The sequence below is a fragment of the Pundamilia nyererei genome, unplaced genomic scaffold, assembly GCF_000239375.1.
Source record: "Pundamilia nyererei isolate P.nyererei 1_Seehausen unplaced genomic scaffold, PunNye1.0 scaffold00183, whole genome shotgun sequence".
Classification (NCBI taxonomy): Eukaryota; Metazoa; Chordata; class Actinopteri; order Cichliformes; family Cichlidae; genus Pundamilia; species Pundamilia nyererei.
Window position 1 is genome coordinate 484,822 of NW_005187584.1, and position 22,085 is coordinate 506,906.

At 44.2% G+C, this 22,085-nt stretch overlaps 2 protein-coding genes across 5 annotated transcripts; both read left to right on the forward strand.

Moving 5' to 3' along the window:
• On the forward strand, positions 1 to 8,929 carry nexn (nexilin (F actin binding protein)). Of its 3 annotated transcripts, XM_005746766.1 has the most exons (15): positions 2 to 200; positions 1,601 to 1,961; positions 2,062 to 2,259; positions 3,102 to 3,186; positions 3,267 to 3,415; positions 4,651 to 4,851; positions 4,935 to 5,108; positions 5,529 to 5,711; positions 6,028 to 6,219; positions 6,562 to 6,606; positions 6,864 to 7,058; positions 7,158 to 7,379; positions 7,472 to 7,657; positions 7,740 to 8,100; positions 8,237 to 8,929. In XM_005746766.1, the coding sequence occupies exons 2-15, from the start codon at positions 1,653 to 1,655 to the stop codon at positions 8,248 to 8,250; spliced, it is 2,514 nt and encodes an 837-aa protein (XP_005746823.1). In that variant the 5' UTR covers positions 2 to 200; positions 1,601 to 1,652; the 3' UTR covers positions 8,251 to 8,929. The 3 variants fall into 3 exon arrangements, with proteins under 3 accessions (XP_013769739.1, XP_005746823.1, XP_013769740.1); XM_013914285.1 differs by lacking the exon at positions 8,237 to 8,929 and having other exon boundaries at positions 1 to 200; positions 7,740 to 8,228; XM_013914286.1 differs by lacking the exons at positions 6,562 to 6,606; positions 8,237 to 8,929 and having other exon boundaries at positions 7,740 to 8,227.
• Positions 8,930 to 13,438: 4,509 nt separating this feature from the next.
• Positions 13,439 to 20,471, forward strand: mindy4 (MINDY lysine 48 deubiquitinase 4). 2 transcript variants are annotated; one of them, XM_005746768.1, is made up of 18 exons: positions 13,439 to 13,907; positions 14,175 to 14,294; positions 14,372 to 14,556; positions 14,653 to 14,911; positions 14,988 to 15,223; positions 15,330 to 15,382; positions 16,167 to 16,279; positions 16,375 to 16,491; positions 16,571 to 16,662; positions 16,838 to 16,939; positions 17,093 to 17,156; positions 17,310 to 17,375; positions 17,465 to 17,532; positions 17,619 to 17,682; positions 18,060 to 18,221; positions 19,021 to 19,201; positions 19,671 to 19,749; positions 19,873 to 20,471. In XM_005746768.1, the coding sequence occupies exons 1-18, from the start codon at positions 13,815 to 13,817 to the stop codon at positions 19,919 to 19,921; spliced, it is 2,103 nt and encodes a 700-aa protein (XP_005746825.1). In that variant the 5' UTR covers positions 13,439 to 13,814; the 3' UTR covers positions 19,922 to 20,471. The 2 variants fall into 2 exon arrangements, with proteins under 2 accessions (XP_005746825.1, XP_005746826.1); XM_005746769.1 differs by lacking the exons at positions 19,671 to 19,749; positions 19,873 to 20,471 and having other exon boundaries at positions 19,025 to 19,105.
• Positions 20,472 to 22,085: the final 1,614 nt, after the last annotated feature.

The following is a 22,085-nucleotide window of genomic DNA, read 5'->3' on the forward strand; positions in this document are numbered from 1 at the left end:
GAATGCAGTGTCCGGTAGAAAGTAACGGTACTTTTAAGGAAACTGCTCACCAACAGGCAACCAGCAACCAGAAGCCAGTCGAGTAGGTGGAAGCGGTCGCTCCTCGCATTGTTCCGCTTGGTCTCACTTTAGGTTTTGTGGCTTCCCAGAGGAATAAGAAAGAAAATCAATCAAAGCAGGAGGACGAAAGCACTGAAGAGGTAAAGTCTGGTTTCATAATTCTGTAGCACGAGGGGGATTGGAAAAGACCAAAGTGTGTGGTTTTAGATTATTTACCTACACCCTGAATTAGGATTAACCAGCTCTTTGGTTACTGCGGGTTTAGCCATGCTCATTGGTGTGGCTCTAGCTTCACTGCTTAATAATAGTTTTAAACGTGACTGAGGTTAGAATCAGGCTTTTATGGCATGATTTTGCCAGCTGTGCACAGAAATCACACTAGCGTTTGTTTAAATATTGAGAGTATTTATTACAAAGCAGGTTCTTTTTATTTAGCAATAGAGTTATAATGGATTTCTTTCAAAATCCCTCTAAATTGGAATTTAAACAGTCAGAATATGGCGTGAAGATCCACAAACACTGTCACTGTCTGACTTTGGCATTCACCTCTTAAAACGAGGGTGGAAAATCAAATCAGCCGTCCCTAAATCAAGCTACAACCTACCCCAGCAGTGTGTTGTAGGCCTAAAATTGATAACTATATTTGCTTCAATTAGCCACTCTCTGCTATAATGTAAAAGTGCTTCGAATACTTTTGAAGTCGGGCTGAGCCCACCTGTGAGGCCTACAGTGATCCGCCTCAGTGCGTTGACTGTTGGTTCAATGGCAGAGCTTCTGATTAGCTGTGCCGGGTCACAGTGAGATCTTCATATCTGAGTCTGAAAGGTATTTGGGGACGCTGATACACAGCAACCGTTTTAGTGTGGGGTGACTAACCGTCCAAACAGCTCTCATTCATCCAGTTGTCCTGCTCTCAGTTTGGCCATTTTGTCGAGGGTCTGTGGGGCGACATGTGGGTGCCAGCTCGAGCTGTGTCCAACTGCCTATCAGTCATCAGAAATAGTCACGATCACATGCCCTAGAGCCACAAGTGGGCTATAAATAGGGGCCGGCAAGCTTCCATTGCACTCTTTCTCCAGATACTGAGTAACAGCTCTGTTTGCAGTGGTAAAAATGTGACAGTGCAGACAGACAGTAACTGTGAAATGTAGCAAAACGACAGTAAAGTGCTACGCTGATATTCAGCTAAAGGATGGAAAATCAAATTAGGCAAAGATAGAAATGGCATTAAAATGATTGATTCAAAACACAGATTAATAAAAAAAAAAACCTTTAAAATTAGGATTTTAATCATGTAAAATTAATGTAGTCTGCCATGTTGTCGGCCAAAGGGAGCACTTATGTGCGGCACTACATGGCAAAGGTTAACAAACTCAGCATGTATCTGTCAGTTTAGTTTTAAGCTTTTATTCTGCTGTGTCGATGAGTGAGTTGTGTCTTTGTGTGTTTAACAGCAGATTCTTAAAAACACGTTTGGTGGAATAAAAAAGCAAGGTTGGCTGGTCATCAGTGTTTGAACCGTGGCTTGTGTGCTTTGCAGGTGAAGAACTTTAAACAGAGTGTGTTTGTCGGCCTGTCACTGTGGTACAAACATGACTGAGGTGGCAGCTGTAGATGCCCACGACGTGGAAGATAAAGAAAGCGATGTGACAGCCAATGACGTCGAGGGTAGAGGTGAGAGAGCATCCACAGAAGATCAGAAACCTCGTGGCAGGAATGAAACGGCGAGCAATGAGACCGACAAGACACACGTGAACGGCTTGGAGCACAAAGAAAAGAAAGGGCAAAACGAGAGCTCGGGAGATGTTAATGGTGTTTCACCGAAGGAGGAGGACGAGGAGGAGGAAGAGCCTGAAACAAATGAAGACCAGAACATTTCTGATGTGGCATTCAAAAAAGAGGTGAGATGGAAAACACTGGCAGCATCTTTACATTTCTGGTACCATTTTTTCCCACAGTTACATCAACGAACTCATCATTTTTTCGACTGTTAAACCACAGAAACTCCTCAGATCCAGAAAGCTGGTGGCAAGAAGCTACGTGCCAAAGCTCAACAAAGACAAGGAGAACGTGACGAGCAAATTTGAGGCCATGCAGAAGGCCAGGGAGGAGCGCAGCAGGCAGAGGAACAGGGAGGAGCAGCAGAAGAGGAAGGAGCAATACATCAAGGAGAGAGAGTGGCATCGCAGGAAGCAGCAGGTCAAAGGCTGATAACCCCACTAACCTCCCACTGTGATCTGCATGGCATGATGAGGCATGGCGCCGTGACAGAGACTGCGGTTTGTGAGAGAACTCGATTTTTACACTGCACCGACACATCTGTCACATCTGTCACATCTCATGTATTAACCTGCTAAACGTTGTAGATATGAGCCCATGTTCAGTCAAACTGGCCTGTGCTTGTTGTTAAAGTGACCTTTTGTAAAAAGCCATCTTTAACCATATTAATATGCACTGAAACAGTCGTGCACTGAACAACTTTCTCACCACTACTTTAAATTCAGAATTCACCATATGTCAAATATCCAGCGGGTCACGTGATAGTGAAGCAGCATGAACGATGCCCGAAACGTCTGAATCCAGTGATCAACTAATCAGATTAGTCCACGATGGTAAATTGCTTTAAATTGATTTAATATATCACCAAAACGTCATTAATCCATTAGAAAAAAGCAGACATCAGTCCCACTGAGAAGGTCAGAGATCAAGAATTCCAGGGTTCAGCTTTTCTTCCTACTCGACTGCAGTGAAATACAGGCAGTGATACGGTGTTGTGTGATTATCAGGCACTCAGACAAAACGCCCTTCCTGTGTACTGCTGTGCCGTAGCTGGCCAGGCTCGGACACCTGCACTCATCCCCTATCTGTTCAACAACACGACGGGCCAATCAGAGGCCTGCTGCAAGCCACATGACCCTGCTATTAGCAGGGATTAGGCTCGTGTTCTTGCTGGGACCAGCATGGCTCCTGAGTGGCAAAGGAGATGATCCCAGCTAAACCGTAACCTCACCTCGTCACACTTTCTATCTGCTCGATCACAGATAAAAGAACTGCTTGCTTCCAGTGATGAGGAAGAGGAGGTGAAGCCAGCGAAGGTGGAAAAATCTTACGTCCCCAAAATCAAAGGTAAGGGATGGTAATGAGCGATGACTATCCGGGAGGAAGACGAGGCTTAAGGCTTGTGTCTCGCTTTGTGAAATCCTCAGGTAGCGTGAAGGGGAAGTTTGCAGAAATGGAAAAACAAAGACAGGAGGAGGAGAGGAAGAGGATGGAGGAAGAGAGGAAGAAGAGGGAGGCCCAGGATAAGCTGGAGAAAGCCAAAATCCAGAAAGAACTGGCTCAAAAAGCCACTGAGGTCAGTGAACCTGGGCTCAGGCAAAAACAAAGTGTGTTTTGGTGTTTGAGAGGCTGCGATGAACCAGTGTGGTTACCACTGTAATGGTTAATCCTCAGCTGCCTCTCGGATGAGTTGTAATGGGCATTTGAGGTCCAAAGAGTTGGCACAGACTGGATGTAGGTCTGAATCCACCAGTAGCATTGCTAACATGACCAGTCTGTGAACTGCTGGCACACATTTAACCTCACTATGCAGGAAAACGATTCAAGCTAAATCAGACGGAGATTTCCAATTAGTCCACTTTCAGGCTTCTTATACATTCAGACGGTGCCGTTCTTGGAAATGGTTACGTCAGTGATCTCGTGCCAAATAGGCAATTACAAGCAGCAGTGCACTACTTCTTTGCCCTGATTCTGCTGCTGTAGCAAAGCAATAAGGTTCACAATGCTGTCTGAAAATGGGACTTTTATATGGATCCTGTTCAGTGTGAAACTTTGAATGTGGCTGCAAAGCTCTGCCTTAGTCATCACTAATAACACTGAGCCTGAAAGACCAGGAGCGTAACACTGTTGCTCTCACTGAAACACAATCGGAAAAAAACAAACCCAACAGATGTTTTCTCCTCAAACTTGAAACAATAACTTTTGCTTATTCAAATATCTCGACTGAATCTGTACCAGTGAACAGATTCCATTGTACTTTGTACGTTACGTTACACAATTACGTGTATCTGGGACCCTGATTATGGTAAAGATCAGATCATGAAGTCAAATCAGTTTCTTCAAAGCGTGTCTAAAAAGCTACTCTGACCCCTGACTGCTGCTTTAACCGTTTCCTTTGTGCCTCGTTGACCACATAAGACAATGACGCTTCAGATCACACCATTAAAAAGAGCCTGTTCACATATAGGAATGCACTGATCTGGAAACAGCTGGAACAGAGCTGCCAGGTGTAGACAGCAGATGACTGGCAGCTGTTTCCCACACCTCCCACAGACAGAATTAGCTCGAGCCTTCCCTGCTGTGACTGCGGCTATCTTAGACTGACACCCGTACACTGACCTACTGCGAACTGCAGAGTCGCTCCCTACCCACACACAGTCCCAGTGAACGTGGGAGGTTTGCTCTCTCAGTGCTGCAGACAACACACATAATAGTAATAATAATATCATATCTGACTCGTCACATAAACTGTGATGATATTGTTGTTGTGAATTCTCTAGACCGTGATTATCGGCTGTTTTTACTTTTTAGGAAGGAGATGACACAATCCTGGTGCGTGTGGTCCCGGCGAAGCCGTCACGACCTCCCGGCAAAATCAAAGTGAATTTTGAAGACATGGAGAAGAATCGAGAGGAGGAGCTAAAAAGGAAGGCAGAAGAGGAGAAAAAAAGACGCTACGACGAAAACAAGCGCTCCTTCCGGGAAGTGAAGAGACGCTCAGTTAATCAACAGGTAAATGAAGATGTCAATGTGAACGCAGTGTTAACAGGAGATATTGTGTTTTACAGCCACAGGTCTGCTTTCTTTTGCTTTAGGATGAAGAGGAGAAAGCTTCCGATAAGGTTCAAGTCACTCCTGGAAAGCTGAAACTGACCTTTGAGGAGCTGGAGAAAGAAAGGCAGGAGCAGAGGAGGAAGCAAGCGGAGGAGGAAGCCAAACGCCGCCTGCTAGAGGAGAAGAAAGCTTTTGAGGAGGCCAGGCTGGGAATGGTACACACGACTGCAAAACAGCAAGCATAGCTTTTGTACATGTGCGATTCACTGGCAGATCTCATGAAGGCAACAAGTGCGCTTCAGCAGCTTTAGCATTCCCATAGTTGCTGTACATCTGCATGTCGCTTTGCAACCCTCCTCTGGTACCGCCCTCAAGCTTAGGGCGGTACCAGAGAAACCACACATACATATCTACAGACGGATATAACAACCTTCCTTCTGACTGCCAGCATCTTCCAGTGTACAGTTACTTCAAGCAAGATATAAATCACGAGCCATGTGAAAATATTTCAGAAGTCCTCCTGGGATTTACATCTCATAAAAACAACTTTAGGGGATTTGTGTTTGCGCCTCCAAATCACTTTTGTGTTGTGAAGACGGCCTAATCACGTTTGCGATATGTTTGTGTCTCATCAGGAAGAAGACGAGGAAAGCACAGGACAGGAAGACAAGGAGGAGTTTCGCCCAGGAAAACTGAGACTGAGCTTTGAAGAGCTGGAGAGACAAAGGGTAGAGGAAGAGCGCAAGAAAGCAGAGGAAGAGGCCAAGAGACGGATGGAGGAGGAGAGAAGAGCTTTTGCTGAAGCCAGGAAAAGCATGGTCAATATTAAATCTGCATTTAATACAAAACCTTTCTCTCAGAGTGGATACATATCTGTTGATTATATCAATGAATTTGTTTGCCTTAAAAGTGTAGATTGAACTTTTGTGCGTGAGGAAGCGATCATCTGCCAGCTGAACGTTACACTCTAGTCAGCAGCTGGTTGGCCTGGTTAGTGAAACAAACTAGTCTGGATAATTATCGAGCTTTCTGTGCAGAGCTGCCTTTACTGTGTGTACAGGCGGTGAGATCAACTGCTTTTTTAAAACCAGGCAGACATTAATGTGGTCTTTGCACCGTTGGGTTTTCACTCAGCTTGTAGACGAGGATGACGAGGTGCTGATGGCCTTGCTGAACCTGGAGGGCAGTGAGCCTGGGAAGATATGTGTCAGCTTTGAGGAGCTGGAACGCCAGAGACGAGAGGAAGAGCAGAAAAGGGCAGAGGAAGAGGCTAAGAGGAGACTGGAGGAGGAAAAGAGGCTGTTTGCTGAGGCCCGCAGGAGCATGGTAAACGTCCATCACTTGGTGACAAAAGCGTTGCACAGTCTGCATGTATTGGACTGATCACTAATGTGTTACAGCTTTTTTGTGCTGTTAAAGCCTCAAGTTGATTTGCTGCTGCTTTGCTGCTCAGCTCTCTTGTTACAGAGCAGGAAAACATGCATGAAAAGCAGTTTTACGATATTTGTAAAACAATCAAACACAGTTTCATTCAGCATCAGTGGATTAAGCCAACACCTTCTTTAAGTGACCCTGCAGAAGTGTTGCCTGTAATAGATTCATGCTGCGCATCGGTAATGATGGGCTACAACTGCACTGCTGTTTCCTTGTCTCAATTATTTCTTCAAGAGCCCTGGTCTGGATCAGGAAAAGTCTGCATTTGGAGATGAAACAGTAAGAGATTTTCAGTTTCAGATATAGTATAAATTATTTTTACTCCAAGAGTCTTATTATCAATGTGTTCCCTACACATACAAGGACACAGTGGCCTCCAGACGATGCATCTTGGGTTTTTTTGCATGCAGCTGTTTATCTAATGTTTGTAATGCTTTAGATTTGCACTTGCTTTTGCAAATTGAAGACGTTACTGCTGCAGGATTTCATTAAACATTAAAATACTGAAACACTTTTGTGGGTGCTTGTGTGTTTAGGCACTAGATGAGGACGAAGGGATGGTAAAGAGCGAGTCTCAGGAAGCCCTGCACCCCAGGAAACTGGAGATCAACTTTGAAGAGCTGCTGAAAGAGAAGGAGGAAGCTGAGAGGAGACGCAAGGCAGAGGAGCGCAAAAAGAAAATGGAGCAAGAGAAGCAGGAATTCGAACAACTCAGACAAGAGATGGGCGAGGTCAGTCTCGAACAGCTGAAAATATCAGACAGCAGCCAGTCGAGTCGACAGCAAAAATGTGACTAAATGTTTAAAGTTGTGTTCCACATATCGTTACAGGAAGAAATAAATGAAAGCTCGGATGTTGTAAGCAAAGAGTACGAAGAGCTCACTAAGCTCAAGAGAACCGGCTCCATTCAGGCCAAAAGCCTCAAGTCCAAGTTTGAGAAGATCAAGCAGCTGACTGAGGAGGAGATTCAGAAGAAGATCGAGACGGAGAGAGCCAAGAGGAAGGCCATCGATGATGAAATTAAGGAGAGAGAAGCTGAGCGGTTCCAGGAGGTAAGAGCACTTTATAGCACATGTGGGGTTTTTTCATATCAATGGAAGATGATCTCGGCAGCATGTATTACAAGTTTTTGTTTTTTCCGGAGGATGAGGACCAGGAAACGACTCCAGCGAGGGCCGAAGAGTCACCGTTCAAACAGAAAGTGGACATGCGAGCCCGCTTTGAGCAGATGGCCAAAGCAAGAGAGGAGGAGGAACGGAGGAGGATAGAGGAGCAGAAACTGCAGAGGATGCAGTTTGAGCAGCAGGAGATTGATGCCGCGCTCCAAAAAGTAAATCTTCCATTTTCATGACAAACTGCACCGAGATAACAAACGAACAACTTTTTGTGATTGTTTTGTCCTCTGTTTGCAGAAGGATGACGACGTGGAGGACGAGGGCAGCATCATTAACGGCTCTGCGGCTTACGAAGATGAGGAGGATCACGCCAGGTCAGGGGCCCCATGGTTTAAAAAGCCCCTCAAAAACCAGTCGGTGGTAGATTCTGAGCCAGTTCGGTTCACCGTAAAGATCACCGGGGAACCAAAGCCAGAGGTGACCTGGTGGTTTGAGGGAGAGGTGCTTCAAGATTGTGAGGACTATCAGTACATAGAGAGAGGAGAGACATACTGCCTCTACCTGCCGGAGACCTTCCCCGAGGACGAGGGAGAGTACATGTGCAAGGCCGTGAACAGCAGAGGCACGGCAGCGAGTACCTGCATCCTCACAATAGAAAGTAAGACCACCTTGGTGTGATTGCATGCCCGTCTGGATATGAACCTCTCTTCACGAAGTGGATCGCATGCTCCTCTTCCTCGTAGACTCTGCCAGACGGCGAGTTGGATAACCGTCCTTCTGTTTCTTTCTTGCAGCTTACGACTACTGATGCCGCCTCGTGATCTGGAGAGTTTCCCTCTGTCTCTCACTCCTTTTGTAAAACGTCGTCCCTCCTGGCATTGTCAAACAGAGGGAAGGAAATAGCAGTATGCTTGGCATTCCTAAGGGAGGGACACATAACACACATATGCAAAAAACAAAGACAAGATGTTGTTTACGTATTGCTCAAATGTAAAGCTGCACTCCCCTCTAGGATGGAAGATGATACCTGTGCCAAAAACACGTGGTTCTTGTTCCCACGACAAGGGCTGCACCAAAACTTCAAAACGATCTCTCCTGCGCGGCCCTGACAATACTCGTCATACCAGCACATTTCCTGCATTGCTCTGGTACTGTTCTGTAAATATCACATGTTTTGGTCCATAAATGGCAAATGTTAAGCTTGAGGTATTGAAATGTTAAATGTAAGATGTGCATTCACTTAAAGAACAGCAGTTATATCGACGATTTAGAGGCAGCCACATGTTGCAGGAACTAAACAGCTGCATCCCTGAGTTTTACTTGCAGCCTCTACAGATGAATTTTTCATGCACCAACCATTTTTGTGTTAAATGTACTACACTTAAAGTTGTCGAGGATTGATAATGAATATAAAAGTAGACATGTCCGATTACTTGTCGTATATTATAAATAGAAAAAAAACCTTTTAATAAAATGAACACAAAGAACTGCATTGTTGATTTCTTTCACTGTTACAACCTTTGCAGCAACAAACTGCAACCTGTTGCCTGAAAGGACGGACTGTCCCGTCACGAATGAGTAACCACAAGCCACACCTGAGGAAACCCATCATCACTCCACAAACACTAGCGTCCCAGTGTAGCATGCATCCATAGTACAGCACAATGAATGGAGCTGTATGCCATGGAAATGCAGTGGGTGGTAATTTATCAAAATGAAAAGTTCCCCATAAAAACCATGAAAATGTTCGAATACTCAGAATGATCCGTTAAGACATGGACAGCGCACCATGGCTCCAAACCGTCTGAGGTGGACATCTTTTTGTCCAACACAGAGCTGTGCAGAGAAAACATACAACAATAAAGACATGCACATAATAAAAGAACATTATACATGTTCATAAGAAAAGACTGTGGGAAGGAAACTGCAAATACATAAATGTAACCTTTCTAGAATGAAATGCCAGAATAGGTTCATTGCTTTTTTCTATAAGTTTTATTTTAAGGCAGCAAAGTATTTAAAATGTCTTGTGACCTGACATTGTAAGTATTGTGTTCAAATGCAATCAAAGGGCCTTGTAACTACAGGATAACACTGCTGAGTAAACTGCAACACGCTGTGAACACAGGATGAAGCAGTTTCAAGAAGGAGGCCGCACAAAGTTTTCCTCCCTTACAAAGACATGTTGGGATCCCATCCTTGGTTGACTACACATTAGAGCAGGGGTGTCAAACTCAAACACACAGTGGGCCAAAATTCAAAACTGGAACAAAGTCGCGGGCTAACGTTAATATTTATTGAAATATATTTATTCCTCCAGATATGAGAATGAATCTTTTCTTATGGACACGTTTTGCTGAAAAACTGAATATGGAACAAGCCGAGCTTAATACTAAACAATATATATATTAGCTGTATAATACCAGTGGGCCAGCTCTAATAGTCATTTGGTATGGCTTCGCGGGCCAAATGTAATTAGGCTGCGGGCCAAATTTGGCCCGCGGGCCAGAGTTTGACACCTATGCCTTAGACAAAGCAGGCAACTGCCCTCGAACCGCATCGTCGCACTGCCCGTTCATCAGCTGCACTTGATGAGAACTGCACCTCTTTAGTTGTTGTTCTGTCACAAAATGTAGGTATTAGTTTTGTTATTTTGCTTTATCTGCATCTCTACATTTGTATTCAGGACACGTTCAGCTGAAACGTGATTTCAATACAGTTTGCATTCAGACTTGAGGAGTTACACAGCAGGAACAGGGCCTGTGGTCATAACGTTCAACCAAGGAGCAAGTTCCTCAAAAAGAGGTTTATAGTCTTAGCAATTTACACACTGTCAGTTTAAAAACATGCATTTGATGTATTTTCTTTTTTAATCATTCCACATATTTGGAGGGTCTACGCCTGTGGTTTGGAGGCCCCTCTAGCCCTCCTTGCTCTGGGCGAGGTTGTGCTAGCATAAGCTTAGGCTAATACTTCTGTATACAGTGCTGCTGCTCATTGCATCCTGCACTTTGCAGGAGGAACTACGTCACTGTCAGACTGATGGAAAAGCTTTTTGTTAATTCTTGCAAGAACACTCTCACTCTTATAATCTGAGAGGAAGATGAGAGCCAGGCCCCTCAGCTTTTCCTCATAGTACTTTCAGACACATGGTTTAGATACAGGGTCACATACAAGTCAACAATATTTCTCTGCACAGCAATTATTTCATGGTCAGTCTGTTCCTTTGTCGTCTCTCGTGTCCTAGAACACATTGTTCCTCGTGCGCAGCAGGAGGTGAAACAGACGCACTTAAACGAGCGTTTATAAGCACACAGATTTCTCAGAACTTCATTAACTTTCCTTCTGTTTATAATTTAGCTACATATTAATGAAAAAGCTTAAACAGTAGTATATAGAAAAGATAACAAAGACCGCCTTTTATCATTTAAGGAACATCGCCAAAATCAGACAAGTTTTGTCAAGCGACACTGCAGAGGTTCTTGTCCATGCATTTGTGTCCTCACGTATTGATTATTGTAGCGCTCTTCTTTCTGGGCTACCAAAGAAAAGTTTCAGAGGTCTACAGATGGTGCAAAATGCAGCTGCTTGCATTTTAACAAGAACTGGGAAATTTGAGCACATTACCCTGTTCTGAGATCACTGGCAACCTCGTCAGGTTCGAGCAGATTTTAAGGTCCTGCTGCTCACCTACGCGGCTCTCCGACCTTTTACACCTTTATGTTCCATCTCGTGCGCTCCGATCTCAGGACTCTGGCCTTCTAAAGGTTCCTAGAGCCAGAAAAAAGACAGTTGGAGAGCTTTTACCTTTCGTGCCCAGTTTCTGTGGAACAGCCTATTAGGCAGACATGCTCTGTGGAGGTTTTTAAAACTAAGTTGAAGACATGTTTGTTCACCCTATCCTACAGGTCTTAATTCTTTTCCTTTTAGTTTTTAAATTCTTACTGTTTTTACTTGTACTGCTATTTATCTCTTTTATTTATTCATCTTCTTACTGTCAAATAGCTGTACAGCACTTTGTGAGGACACGTATGACAACAATGTGAGAAAGAACAGAGGAAGACTGAAGACGTAAACACACACATGAGGTAAGAGCAGAGTGGAAACATCTGGGGAACACAGCTGAACAGAACCCACAAAAGAACCAAAGCTAGCAAAGCAGAACATCACACACGAGACGAAGGACCATCGACGGCTGGGAAAAAGGATCACAAAGGGAATCAACTTAATATGACTGAACCCGGAAGATTAACCAGAACCCAAACAGACTGCAAATAAAATATAATAAACGCAAAAGAAAAGCTACAACCAAGTTCATATGTAAAGGAGCTAAACCAAACACAAAGCTATAGATCGCCAATACTTGGTGTCATCATGGCCACCATCTGCCCATCATGGGTACCTCTGTATATAAAATTATATCATCTATGCAATCGACCTTAATCAGTGCTGTAATAATAATTCTCTGAATCAGTCCTTGAAGACACGGCACACAGCAACAACCAGTAATGGTCAGCTGCTGCACATCACTTAGTTGGAGCTTGGCCCAGTCTGGTTGGAGCAGGGTGATTTTTCACTCTTTGGTTCCAATGCAGTTGAAAGGTTGGAAGGGCAGAGCACATCGTACACCCTTGCTGTCGTCCTCAGCATCACATAGAAATCTTTCTAACCTTGTACCAGCCCTCCTGTTTGTTTAGGCATAGCATGGCCCATGGCTCAATAAGGCTCTCTACAGTTAAATGTGGCTATGTTATCTCAAAGTAGTTCCCAGTGCATCAGACGTCATCTCTTTGTGTGTGGCTTGCTTCCCATTTTGATCTGTTGATCATTTAAATCAGGTCGGGTATCTGTGTTTATAATATAAGGTACAATGTAGTTCTGATAGTTGTTGCTAAGTTGTCTTAAATGGCATAATTATGTCTTGGTTTTTCTGCAAAGATCAGAAGTTATTGAGGATCGGGTTGCAGAAGTTCCCTGCACTTCAATGACTTAACAAGCAAGCTTCTCGTTCACTAACCTGATGACTCGCTTTCCCTTTGCACTTGGAATTACACTTAAGTCTGATTTTATCATCAAACATTTTCCTGGTAAATTTACTGGATAAGATTCAGATAACACAAATGTTGTCGGAGAGGTCTTTTGAATTTGTGGTCAGTGGGAGTAATAAGGTATCCAGCAATGGTCCCAAGGCCTCCCACAATTTGCAGGTTCCTTATTTTTGGCAAATGGCTGGGATGTAGGATCTGACTTGAAGGAGCAGAATGTCAGATAAATCCAAAGGTGACACCACTTTAATAAAAACCAAGGCAACGGAGACCCCGATCGATGTGCTGAAAGAGCTTTTTCTTTTATTCTTGCAAGAAGAAGCAAAATTGTGATAGTCTGAGAGGACGCTGAGGAGCAGTCCTGTCAGCTTGTTTGAACCGTGGGTTTCCCAGCATTTCATAGCACTTTCAGACACATGGATTAGATACAAGGTCACATAAAGCTGTAAGATATTTTTCTGCAAACACGATTATTTCATGGGCAGTCTGTTCCTTTTGTCTTCTCTCATATCCAAGCACACATTGTTCCTCTTTGTTGGTGTGATAATTGAAATAGTGACAGTTTACAATCACACTGATTTCTCCAAACTTAACAGTCACGGAGGGGAAATGATCATGAATCAAATATTTAAAAAATCACAGTGGTGATGTATTTAAATGAAGGATGAAACATCATTTCAGCAGCAGCTCCTGAGCTGTTTATTGTCCGTAACAAACAATGTAAGACAAAATATTGATTTATTATCTGTGGTGCATCTCTGTGGGATATGACATCATCCCAGACTGGTTTCTTGAACATGAGTGACTTCACTGTACTCACATGGTTTCCACAGTAACCAAACCTCAGTCTATAGAGCCGCTTTGGGATGTGGTGCAACAGGAGATTTGCATCATGTGTAGTGAACAAATCACTACACAAATTGAACGAACGTAATTCAAAAAAAAGGGGGGGGGGTCCAATCCAGTGCTACCGAGCTGTACCGGATAGAATGAGCGTACCTCTCCACAAACCTGAGAGAAGGGCACCAAGGCTAAAGTAGCCCAGGGCATCAAAAAAGCTCGAAGCGTCCGTGAACGACTAGCTTTGCCATGGTAACGCAGCCGTACAGGGTCAGAAAGGGCCGCAGTTTCACGGAGCTGTAGCCCCCGCGAGGACACCCCACGACACCGAGTGGAGATTGCATGTTTTTCACCCTGTTTGAACCTAAACTGTACCCAGCCATGATTTATTAAGACCTTAACAATAAGCAGCTAACTCAGCTCTTCAGTGCTGTCGGCGCAGCATCCCGCTGCTGTTTGCTAACACCATGGCCGCTTCTCGTTGATCATGTATGCTAACACGGACAGACTCGTCCTCGGCATGGTCCCGTCAGTCGAAGAGGTGTCTTCGTCTCTTGTACGGGAGTATTTGAGTCGTAAGGTGAGTCGGCTAACGTGTGGTAATTCAGACTGATAGCCCATCACAGCGTTTCTGTGCAAACCGCTAACACTGCTAGCTAGCCAGCTGCAGCTCCGCTGCGAGTTTGTGTCGACGCGATTCTGGTCCAGCGAGCGTGTCTGTAAGCAGCCCTGCTTTATTTAAAATAAGAAAACGTGCATGCGACCAAGATGCAAGCTTTCGCAATATGAGGGGAAATAAATAGACTAATTCCCAGTTTGTTTGTTTTTTGTTGGAAATGTTGTTCAGGGGCTGAAGAGGACTATTGCCTGCATGGATGAGGAGCATCCACGCACAGAGGCCAGTATCAACAACAGGTCGGAGCTGAGGCAGATTCTCAGCATTGAGGATCTCTACAGGAAGAACAAGGTAAGCGTTAAAGCTGCAAGGTGACTGCTGTGGTGCGCAACAGGTAACGTGTGTAGCTGATCTCTCTGTCACTGCAGCTTCAAAATAACCCTCTGAAAACATTACTGGAGGTTATTGTAAAGCATCTCATTGAACAAGTAAAGAATGAGAAACCAGTGAGCAGTGAGGCTTCCCCACGGAGAGCCCAAACTAGTGCGATGGATAATGGAGGAGAGGAGGACCGCAGCCCGGCTTCTGTTCCAAGCAAACAGACCAGATCGAGGTATTTTACAGGCAGCGTTTGTGATTATTTTCTACTGATTTTACTTTCTTTTTTTGTAATAATGTGCTTAAATGAATATGCTGTTGTCTTTCACAGGCTTGATATAACAGCAACATTCCCTTCTCAAGCTACAAATGCTTCACTGATGCCAGCAAACGATAGAAAGTCCAGTAATAATCAGACAGGTTTCCGGGGTCCTGACTTAGGAGTTCAAAAAGACCATCCAGCGATGGATTCCCTCCAAGACAAGAAGAGCTTAATCCAAAAAGAACCAGAAAAAAACACCTCTGAGACCACCCAAAGGAGCAGAACTAATCGCATTAGGAGAGGCATATTGGCTGGACCGGTACCCCAGGTACTAAAGCTTTTATGCCTAAAACACATGCGATCGCATGCTCATCTGCTGTTAATCCTCCACTTTCTCCTTTCAGGAATCAAACAGAAAACGTAACAGTCGAAAGGTGTCCCAGCCGCTACTCAGAGGAGAAGAGGAAACCAGACCCACTCAGGATGGACGTTTGGTGACTGGAAGTTTACAAGGCAGCAGAAGTGAAATCTGCTCAGCTGACTGTGTACGAGCGGGGCGCGAGGCGCTGAGCGTTTCACAGAGAACACCGAGTGAAAACAGCTTTGAGCGAGTGAGACTGAACATGGTGACGACAGCAAAGTAAAATAGCTTTAAGTTGTTTGACTCCACATAATAAGTAATGGCCTCATGCTCACTGCTTTCCCAGGCTTTGTTCTCAATATTTACACGTTGTTTTCTTTTTTAGAGCAAAGACCAGGCCAAGTGTGGCTGATCTGGATGCGTCTGCGATGGTCTTGGGTAAGTGCTGTGCAGTACAGGGCTGTTAAAAAGTGCTTGTCCCTTTCTGATTATTGATTTCTTGATTTCTTTTGCATATTTGTCACACCTAAGCATTCAGAAAACCAAACAAATTTTAACCTTAGAGCGTGATAACCCGAGTAAATGCAAAGCGCAGATTTTAAAAGTTATCCAAACCTTCTTTATTCATAAATTACCCATGGTTAATAAATTTTCGGGAAAGCTGAGGTGGATGTCAGCAGCCACACCCTGACTCTCCCTGATGAGTTAGTAGCATTAGTTAGATGGCTGCCTCGCTGCTTTAAGACCCGAATGACTCGCTGTAATTGATGGAACCACAAATTCTGCTCTCTGCTATAAAATCCAGAAGGAGAATGTTCAATCATACGTTTGTTTGTGAAGCTCAAGTGCACAAAGCCCTGAAGCACACTGGCAGCAACACAAACAATCGTACTTTTGGAATGACCTTAAACAAAAAGGGGCTTGCAAAAAAAAGCCCCCATTGTGACTGGATCAAAGCAATTCTGCCAAAAAACGGGTCCAAAATTCCTGTTGGTGGCACAAGCAGTTATTAGTTTAAGGTTTGGATAATCTTTTCCCATTAAAAGTGAACTCATCGTTTAAAAACGGCGTTGGGCTGTCTTCATCTAGCATTAAAGTTTATTTTAGGGCAAATACTTTCTGTATGTGCGGTCCGGGGCTTCACTGATTGTTTCTCGCCCTTTGAAAACAAATCGGTGCCTAACTTTTGATTTTCAAGGATATATTTGTGTTAATTATTTAGATGACATCGAGGATTATGATGACGATCTGCGAGAACTCTGCGACGCCCCTCTGCGGGGAACCTTACCCGAACACAGCCTCGCCGGTCGCCCGATGGACCAGCGCACTGCCACGGTGGGTGATTTACACCAGGGTTTCTCTCAAGCTGCTGCGCAGACTTTCTGCAGTTGCCTTTGATTATGTCTTTGTTTTCCGTTTATTCCCTCTAGGAATTAAAAACACTTCTTCTTGGATCCAGCCTAAATTGTTTCAATATTGAGTGGAGGAATCAGGGTTTCACATTCTCAGACACGCATGACCTCCGATATGGGATTGTGCAGAGAAAGGTGATGTCAATCAAGCCGGATGCTTAAATTGTTTTTATTTTCACAGGCTTTATTTAATTGTGGCTTTGAATTTTTTAAGGGAGGTCCATGTGGCGTTCTGGCGTCTGTTCAAGCCTTTGTTCTTAAGAAACTGCTGTTTGAAAGCACTGAGAGCTGTACCACGGGCCTGCAGTAAGTCACCCTTTAGTTCATGGCATGAACCTGCGAGCACTTTATTCCAGTCACTTTCTAAAGCTGTTACTTCACACGGGGGAATGATGTTCAGCAAGTGACTTCTGTATTTCAGTTTCAACCGTACTATCACCAGAGAGCTTCTCGCTCAGATGAGATTTTTTTCCCCCTTCAGGAGATTAAGACCGTCCAACAGCATCAGGAGAAAGTGTCTCGTTTTGGCTCTGGCTGAGATCTTGTGGAGGGCTGGCGAGGAAAAGCAAGCCACAGTTGCAATGTGAGATCTCCAGTTTTACTGAAGCACACAGCCGTTTTATTGGTGTTGTATCTGCAGATATTGTGCAGATGTTAGGAACTGCGTTGGTGTGAGTCTGCTCTCGCGTCGCTACGTTTATGAAGGTGTTGCTGTGGTTTTGTTGTTTGGAAACAGAAATTCAGGGAGAAATCAGTTCACCCCAGCTCGACCCTACAGATCTGAGGGGGTGCTTGAAAAGGTACACATTTTTATATTTGCACTGAAGCTAATCAGAATGAACGTAAGATAACTGGTGAGGTTCATGAAATGATATTTGTCAAACTTACGTAAGATTCAGAGCCGTAACCGTAACTTTGTTCTGTTGACGTTTTACGACTTGTCTTTGTTCTAGATCACCTGTTTGACTGTGGAGAACCTCAAAGATCTGGAGTTGATCCTTGAGCAGCATGTTGAGCAAGTGAGAGAAGGACATTTCTTCTCCTTTTCCCTCTCGAGGGCACAAACGTTTATCCTCCACTTTCCTTTTTGTCTGTTTTTTCCCCACAGTTTGAACCTGGGATGTTGGGCTGCGTGCTGCTGACTGTGTCTGCTGTTCTCTCGCGGTCCATTCAAAAGTACTTTTTTAAAAACATCTTTATGCAGAACAAAGTAGCTGGAACCAGACTGTGAAACAACTATGATGTGGTTCTTCTTTCTTTAGAGTACAGGAAGATATGGATGTGCCCACCACCACGCTGATTGGAGCCCATGGGTACTGCACACAGGTACTGTGCTAGTTGGATATAAGAAGATTCATTAGCTTCAGCTTCTAAGCTGCTTTTAAAGCTGATGTCACAGTGTTGTTGTGTTTCTGGGCGGTGAATCTGCAGTGATGGTGCGACATCAGGTGTCTTTGAAGTGTAGCTTGGAAGATTCGCCTCCAGGTGTCACTAAATCCTAAACAATACTTTTGAACTGAACAGTGAAAAAGCAATGAACCCCTCGGCCGCTCGCTCTCTGCGCCGTTTGCTGTCAGAGGAACATTTCTTCATTTTGTCTTTGTTGTTTGTAAACATACGTGTTGACAGTACGCGCCACGCTGTCTAAGCTTTACAGGAGGTAACAGAAACACGACGCAGTAATAACTGTGTTTTCTCACCAGGAGCTGGTCAACCTGTTGCTGTGTGGCAGAGCAGTTTCCAATGTGTTCGATGATGACGTGGAGCTGGACTCGGGCAACGGCAACATGACTCTGCTCAAAGGAATCAAAGGTCACTGCGACGTCGGCCTGCTGTCCTTGTTTGAACATTATAACATCTGTAAGGTGAGAAACACCGAGCCTCTAACAGACCACATCCCAGTTTCATTCATGTTACACCGACAAGCCCTGACTTCTGGCCCATTGTTCACTCTGATGATGGGAGCATCGCCACAAGTATGTTCTTAAACTATTATAGAATCGATATGATATTCAAGTAAACGTATGTGCCGCAGCATTTGGAAACCAGTACTCAAAAATCTTCATTTTTTAACTGGATTTTTCCTAAAAACTTGTAGCGTGTTGGTAAATGAGTGAACTCCTGACCAGTTGGTCCCCGCAGAGGGAAGGCCACCAGCATTATTCTGGGGCTGAATTTCACAGACTGTCTGGTCAGGTCACACCCTGAGGTGAGCAGGGTTTTCCTCTCATAGTTGAAAAGTTTGAATAAGGGGGATATGGGTTTGCGTCACGGCTCAGCTGTTTTTGTGCACACCCGGGACACCAAAAGCTCCAGAAACACCCAAATCCTTTAAAGCTGTTGTAGTTGTTTCTTTGGCCGGTGCAGAGCTTCCAAACTCATGAAGTCTTGGAGCACCATCTGTGTCTGACTTCACTCCTCTGCTGCTCTGCTCGGCGACCTTCTGTTCCGTCGACTCTGTCGTAGTTCGCTTCGTTGGCGTCTTACACACGAGGTCGTCGGGAATAAATGGTTGTGGTTTGGCGCTATATAAATAAAACTGAAGATGGGTTTGGCTTACGTACAGAGCAGTGATGCCTGCACTGCTTTCAGTACACGTATTGCATCACTCAGTGATTCTGTATGGCTGATGTGATCAAAGACAATTGGTTTTCTCCTTCTAAGGTAGGAGCTTACCTGAAGACGCCACGCTACCCCATCTGGGTGGTGTGCAGTGAAAGCCACTTCAGCGTGCTGTTTGGCCTGCAGAGGGAGCTGTTGACCAACGAGGGCGGCGGCACCGAGTTCGACCTCTACTATTTCGATGGACTGGCCAACCAGCAGGAGGAGATCCGCCTCACTGTTTGTACGTAGCATCGTTTATCTGATTGTCTTTGTCTGCAGCCCCGTGTGTCCAGTCTGTCCATAACTCTCTTACAACCCCCGGGCCTCGGACCGGTACCGGGCCGCGAGAGTAGAGGCTCGGATGTGAAATGTCTGGTTTTCAGGGTTTTATCGGTTTTCAGCGTTATTTTGTTATCGTTTTTATCGTGTACTCAGTTTTCCTGGGTCTTTTCACGTGTGTTATAAATCTTCTTTTTTCGGTACCAGTACTGGTTTTATTTTGTTGTATTTATCCGCGACACCTTAAAGGCCGGTCCATGAAAATAATGTCGGGCATAAACCGTCCGTGGCCTAAAAAAGGCAGGAGACCGCTGCCTTACATGACGTCTAAAATGTGTTGGGTTAATCGGGACCTGTTTTCAGTCAGATTTTTCAAGTCGTTGCTTCTGAGTGTTCCTAAAGCTGCGAAATAAAAATGTTTTTACTTTTAGCGGTCGGCAGATTGTCCCAGAGCAGTCAGGAGGTGGATGCTGACCTCACTCCTCCTCTGGAGCTCTGCATCCGAACAAGGTGAGAGCCGTCATACAGACAGATCCCTGAAACGACCATGAAATGTTTCGACATGTTTTGCTTTTCCTTTTAATCCTGTAACGAGTTCTGAAGCTGTAATAGACGAGTCTGCTCTTCTTGCAGGTGGAAGGATGCATGTGTCAGCTGGAATGACACGGAGCCTATTCTCTGAGCGATCATCTGTTTTCAGTTTGCTTTTGTTATTCTGCTGGTTTATTTCACGTCGGTTTTATTACGTACGAACTTGACAGTGGATACAGAAAAGTGCGATCGAAAGGTTCAGAGCCTGAGCCCGTAAGAAAGTGAAAACTGTGACCCGTTTAAATTTGGCCGCCGTCCTTTTCGAAGTAGTTGCTTTGTTCCTCTTCTCCTGCCATGCCTGACACATTCCCTGGAAGTCAGCTTTTTAATGGATGTATATTTATTTATTTTGAATGCCCAAAGTGCTGCTTCTGAGGTCTGCAGTTAAACTTTTAGAGGCACATCTGGCGCTGGTCACAAAAATACGTGCACTCCTGATGTTGTTTGTGCAACATGTCTCTGAATAATGACTCTGCGTGTTTTTATTATGTACTTTTTCATTTGTTTTCATTCAACAGGGATGATTTACAGACTACTGCCAGTACGGCCCTTTAGTAAAATGAAGCCGGGGCGGTCCACGAAGAGCCGCAGAGCTCGCCATAATTTGCAGGTTTTGTCCTCAGTTGGCTTTGAAGATAACAAAGTCACAGAAACATAAAAACGGAGCCGAGAACAGGGGAAGGAAACACTTTGATGTTGACACATTTTGTTCAGGCCAAAACGTTTCCTAATAACAAAGACGTTCTTAAAATGACGTTTTTATTTCTGATGGCAGCGTGTGAGCTGATGCACACGACCACGACGTGCTCCATCCACACGTAACGGGAACACTCCCAGAACCTTTCGATTGCACTTCTTGCGTTGCTGTTTTGTCCGTCTGAGACGAAGCGTTGTGCAGACACATGGAAAGCTGTCGGCTGCCATCGTGTCGTCTGTCACAGCCTGATTCTGCTGCCCGCACATTTACCATATTTTGGGGAATAGTTGGTCTTCTAAAGTTTGGCAATAAGAACATGTGCATGTGAATATTTTAGATGTGTTGCTGCAGGACAGTGTTCACCACAGTGGCCTTCTGCTGTCAGCTGGTCCTTTTAACATAAAAGCATCGTATCCACAGTTTACACTAAATTAATTTGATTTCTCTGCTGGTAAATATTTGGTAAATGGACTCAAAGCGCTCTATACAAAATATATGTAACATGTTATTATTTTAAGGACTTGTGACACATATAATCTAGATGAACTTTTAGTGAGTGTGACATTCCTCATCATTGCCTTGATGCTTGTTCACGTTGGACAAACCACCTGTGTGGACAGTAAAATAATTGAATACCTCAGCTGTCTCCATGCTTGATGTTTTCTACACTAAGCACTGTGCCCTCCTGCTGCCTGCCATCCTGATGGAAACTGCAGAACACCGAGCATGTACTGAATACTGCAGTGCAGTAACTTTGTTGTCTGTATCTTGGTAATCAGAAAAGACCATGAACATGGCCTTAAGGGTCAGACTGGGACAGGAAACTCCACGGATACTTCACCGCCGCCCAGGTGACACACATACAAAGACAACAGCTTTAATGGAACTACAGGGTTGATGCTCTGTTTCAAGAGCAAGTCTGTAATAGCAGGTCACCGCTGTGAGAGCATGTACTTATTGTTTTTAAAGAGAAATAAAGGAGCAGTCCTGAACACAAAGCCACTTCAGTCAGTGTTAGCTGCTGACTGTGCTCGACAGGCAGCCGAAGCTAAAACTATACCGAGCTTCATCTTTACATTTATCCATCAAATGCATCCAGAAACGTTTTGGACCCAACTCATAGGAATGCTCTTCAGCATGTAAATGAGACTCATCACCTCTTAGAGCAAATGATAAAAATTCAGCCACTCAGGAACAAAGGGCTAAATAGTGTTTTTTACACGCCTGTTTAACTTTTGTTTTAGGTAATGATTAAATGTATTTTGGGTTCATTGTTTATTAAATAAATGGTTTTTTGCACCGTTTTAGAGCGCCTTCATTCAGACATACAACCCAGAGAGCTCACAGGACAATATTATAAAAGTCTAATAATAAGAATTAGAAAGGCTTCATGCACCGTTCACCACAAAGTGAATTCTGATTTAAAGGTTATACAGCAAATATTCTTTACATTTATCAAACATTTCGTTAAAAGTTTTCTTTAAAGCTGTTAAACAAACCAAGGAATCCTTAGTTATGATACAGGCAGCCAGGCTGCTGGGATTCCCATGATGCACTG

Bases quoted from the DNA above. Each gene is read 5' to 3' on its own strand.
- nexn (XM_013914285.1), top strand. From the start codon at position 1,653: ATGACTGAGGTGGCAGCTGTAGATGCCCACGACGTGGAAGATAAAGAA. The intron at 2,260-3,101 runs GTCAAAGGCTGA...GCTCGATCACAG, and splicing joins GGCATCGCAGGAAGCAGCAG to ATAAAAGAACTGCTTGCTTC. The intron at 5,109-5,528 runs GTACACACGACT...GTGTCTCATCAG, and splicing joins AGGAGGCCAGGCTGGGAATG to GAAGAAGACGAGGAAAGCAC.
- mindy4 (XM_005746768.1), top strand. From the start codon at position 13,815: ATGTATGCTAACACGGACAGACTCGTCCTCGGCATGGTCCCGTCAGTC. The intron at 16,940-17,092 runs GTGAGATCTCCA...GTTTGGAAACAG, and splicing joins AAGCAAGCCACAGTTGCAAT to AAATTCAGGGAGAAATCAGT. The intron at 19,750-19,872 runs GTGAGAGCCGTC...CTCTTCTTGCAG, and splicing joins GAGCTCTGCATCCGAACAAG to GTGGAAGGATGCATGTGTCA.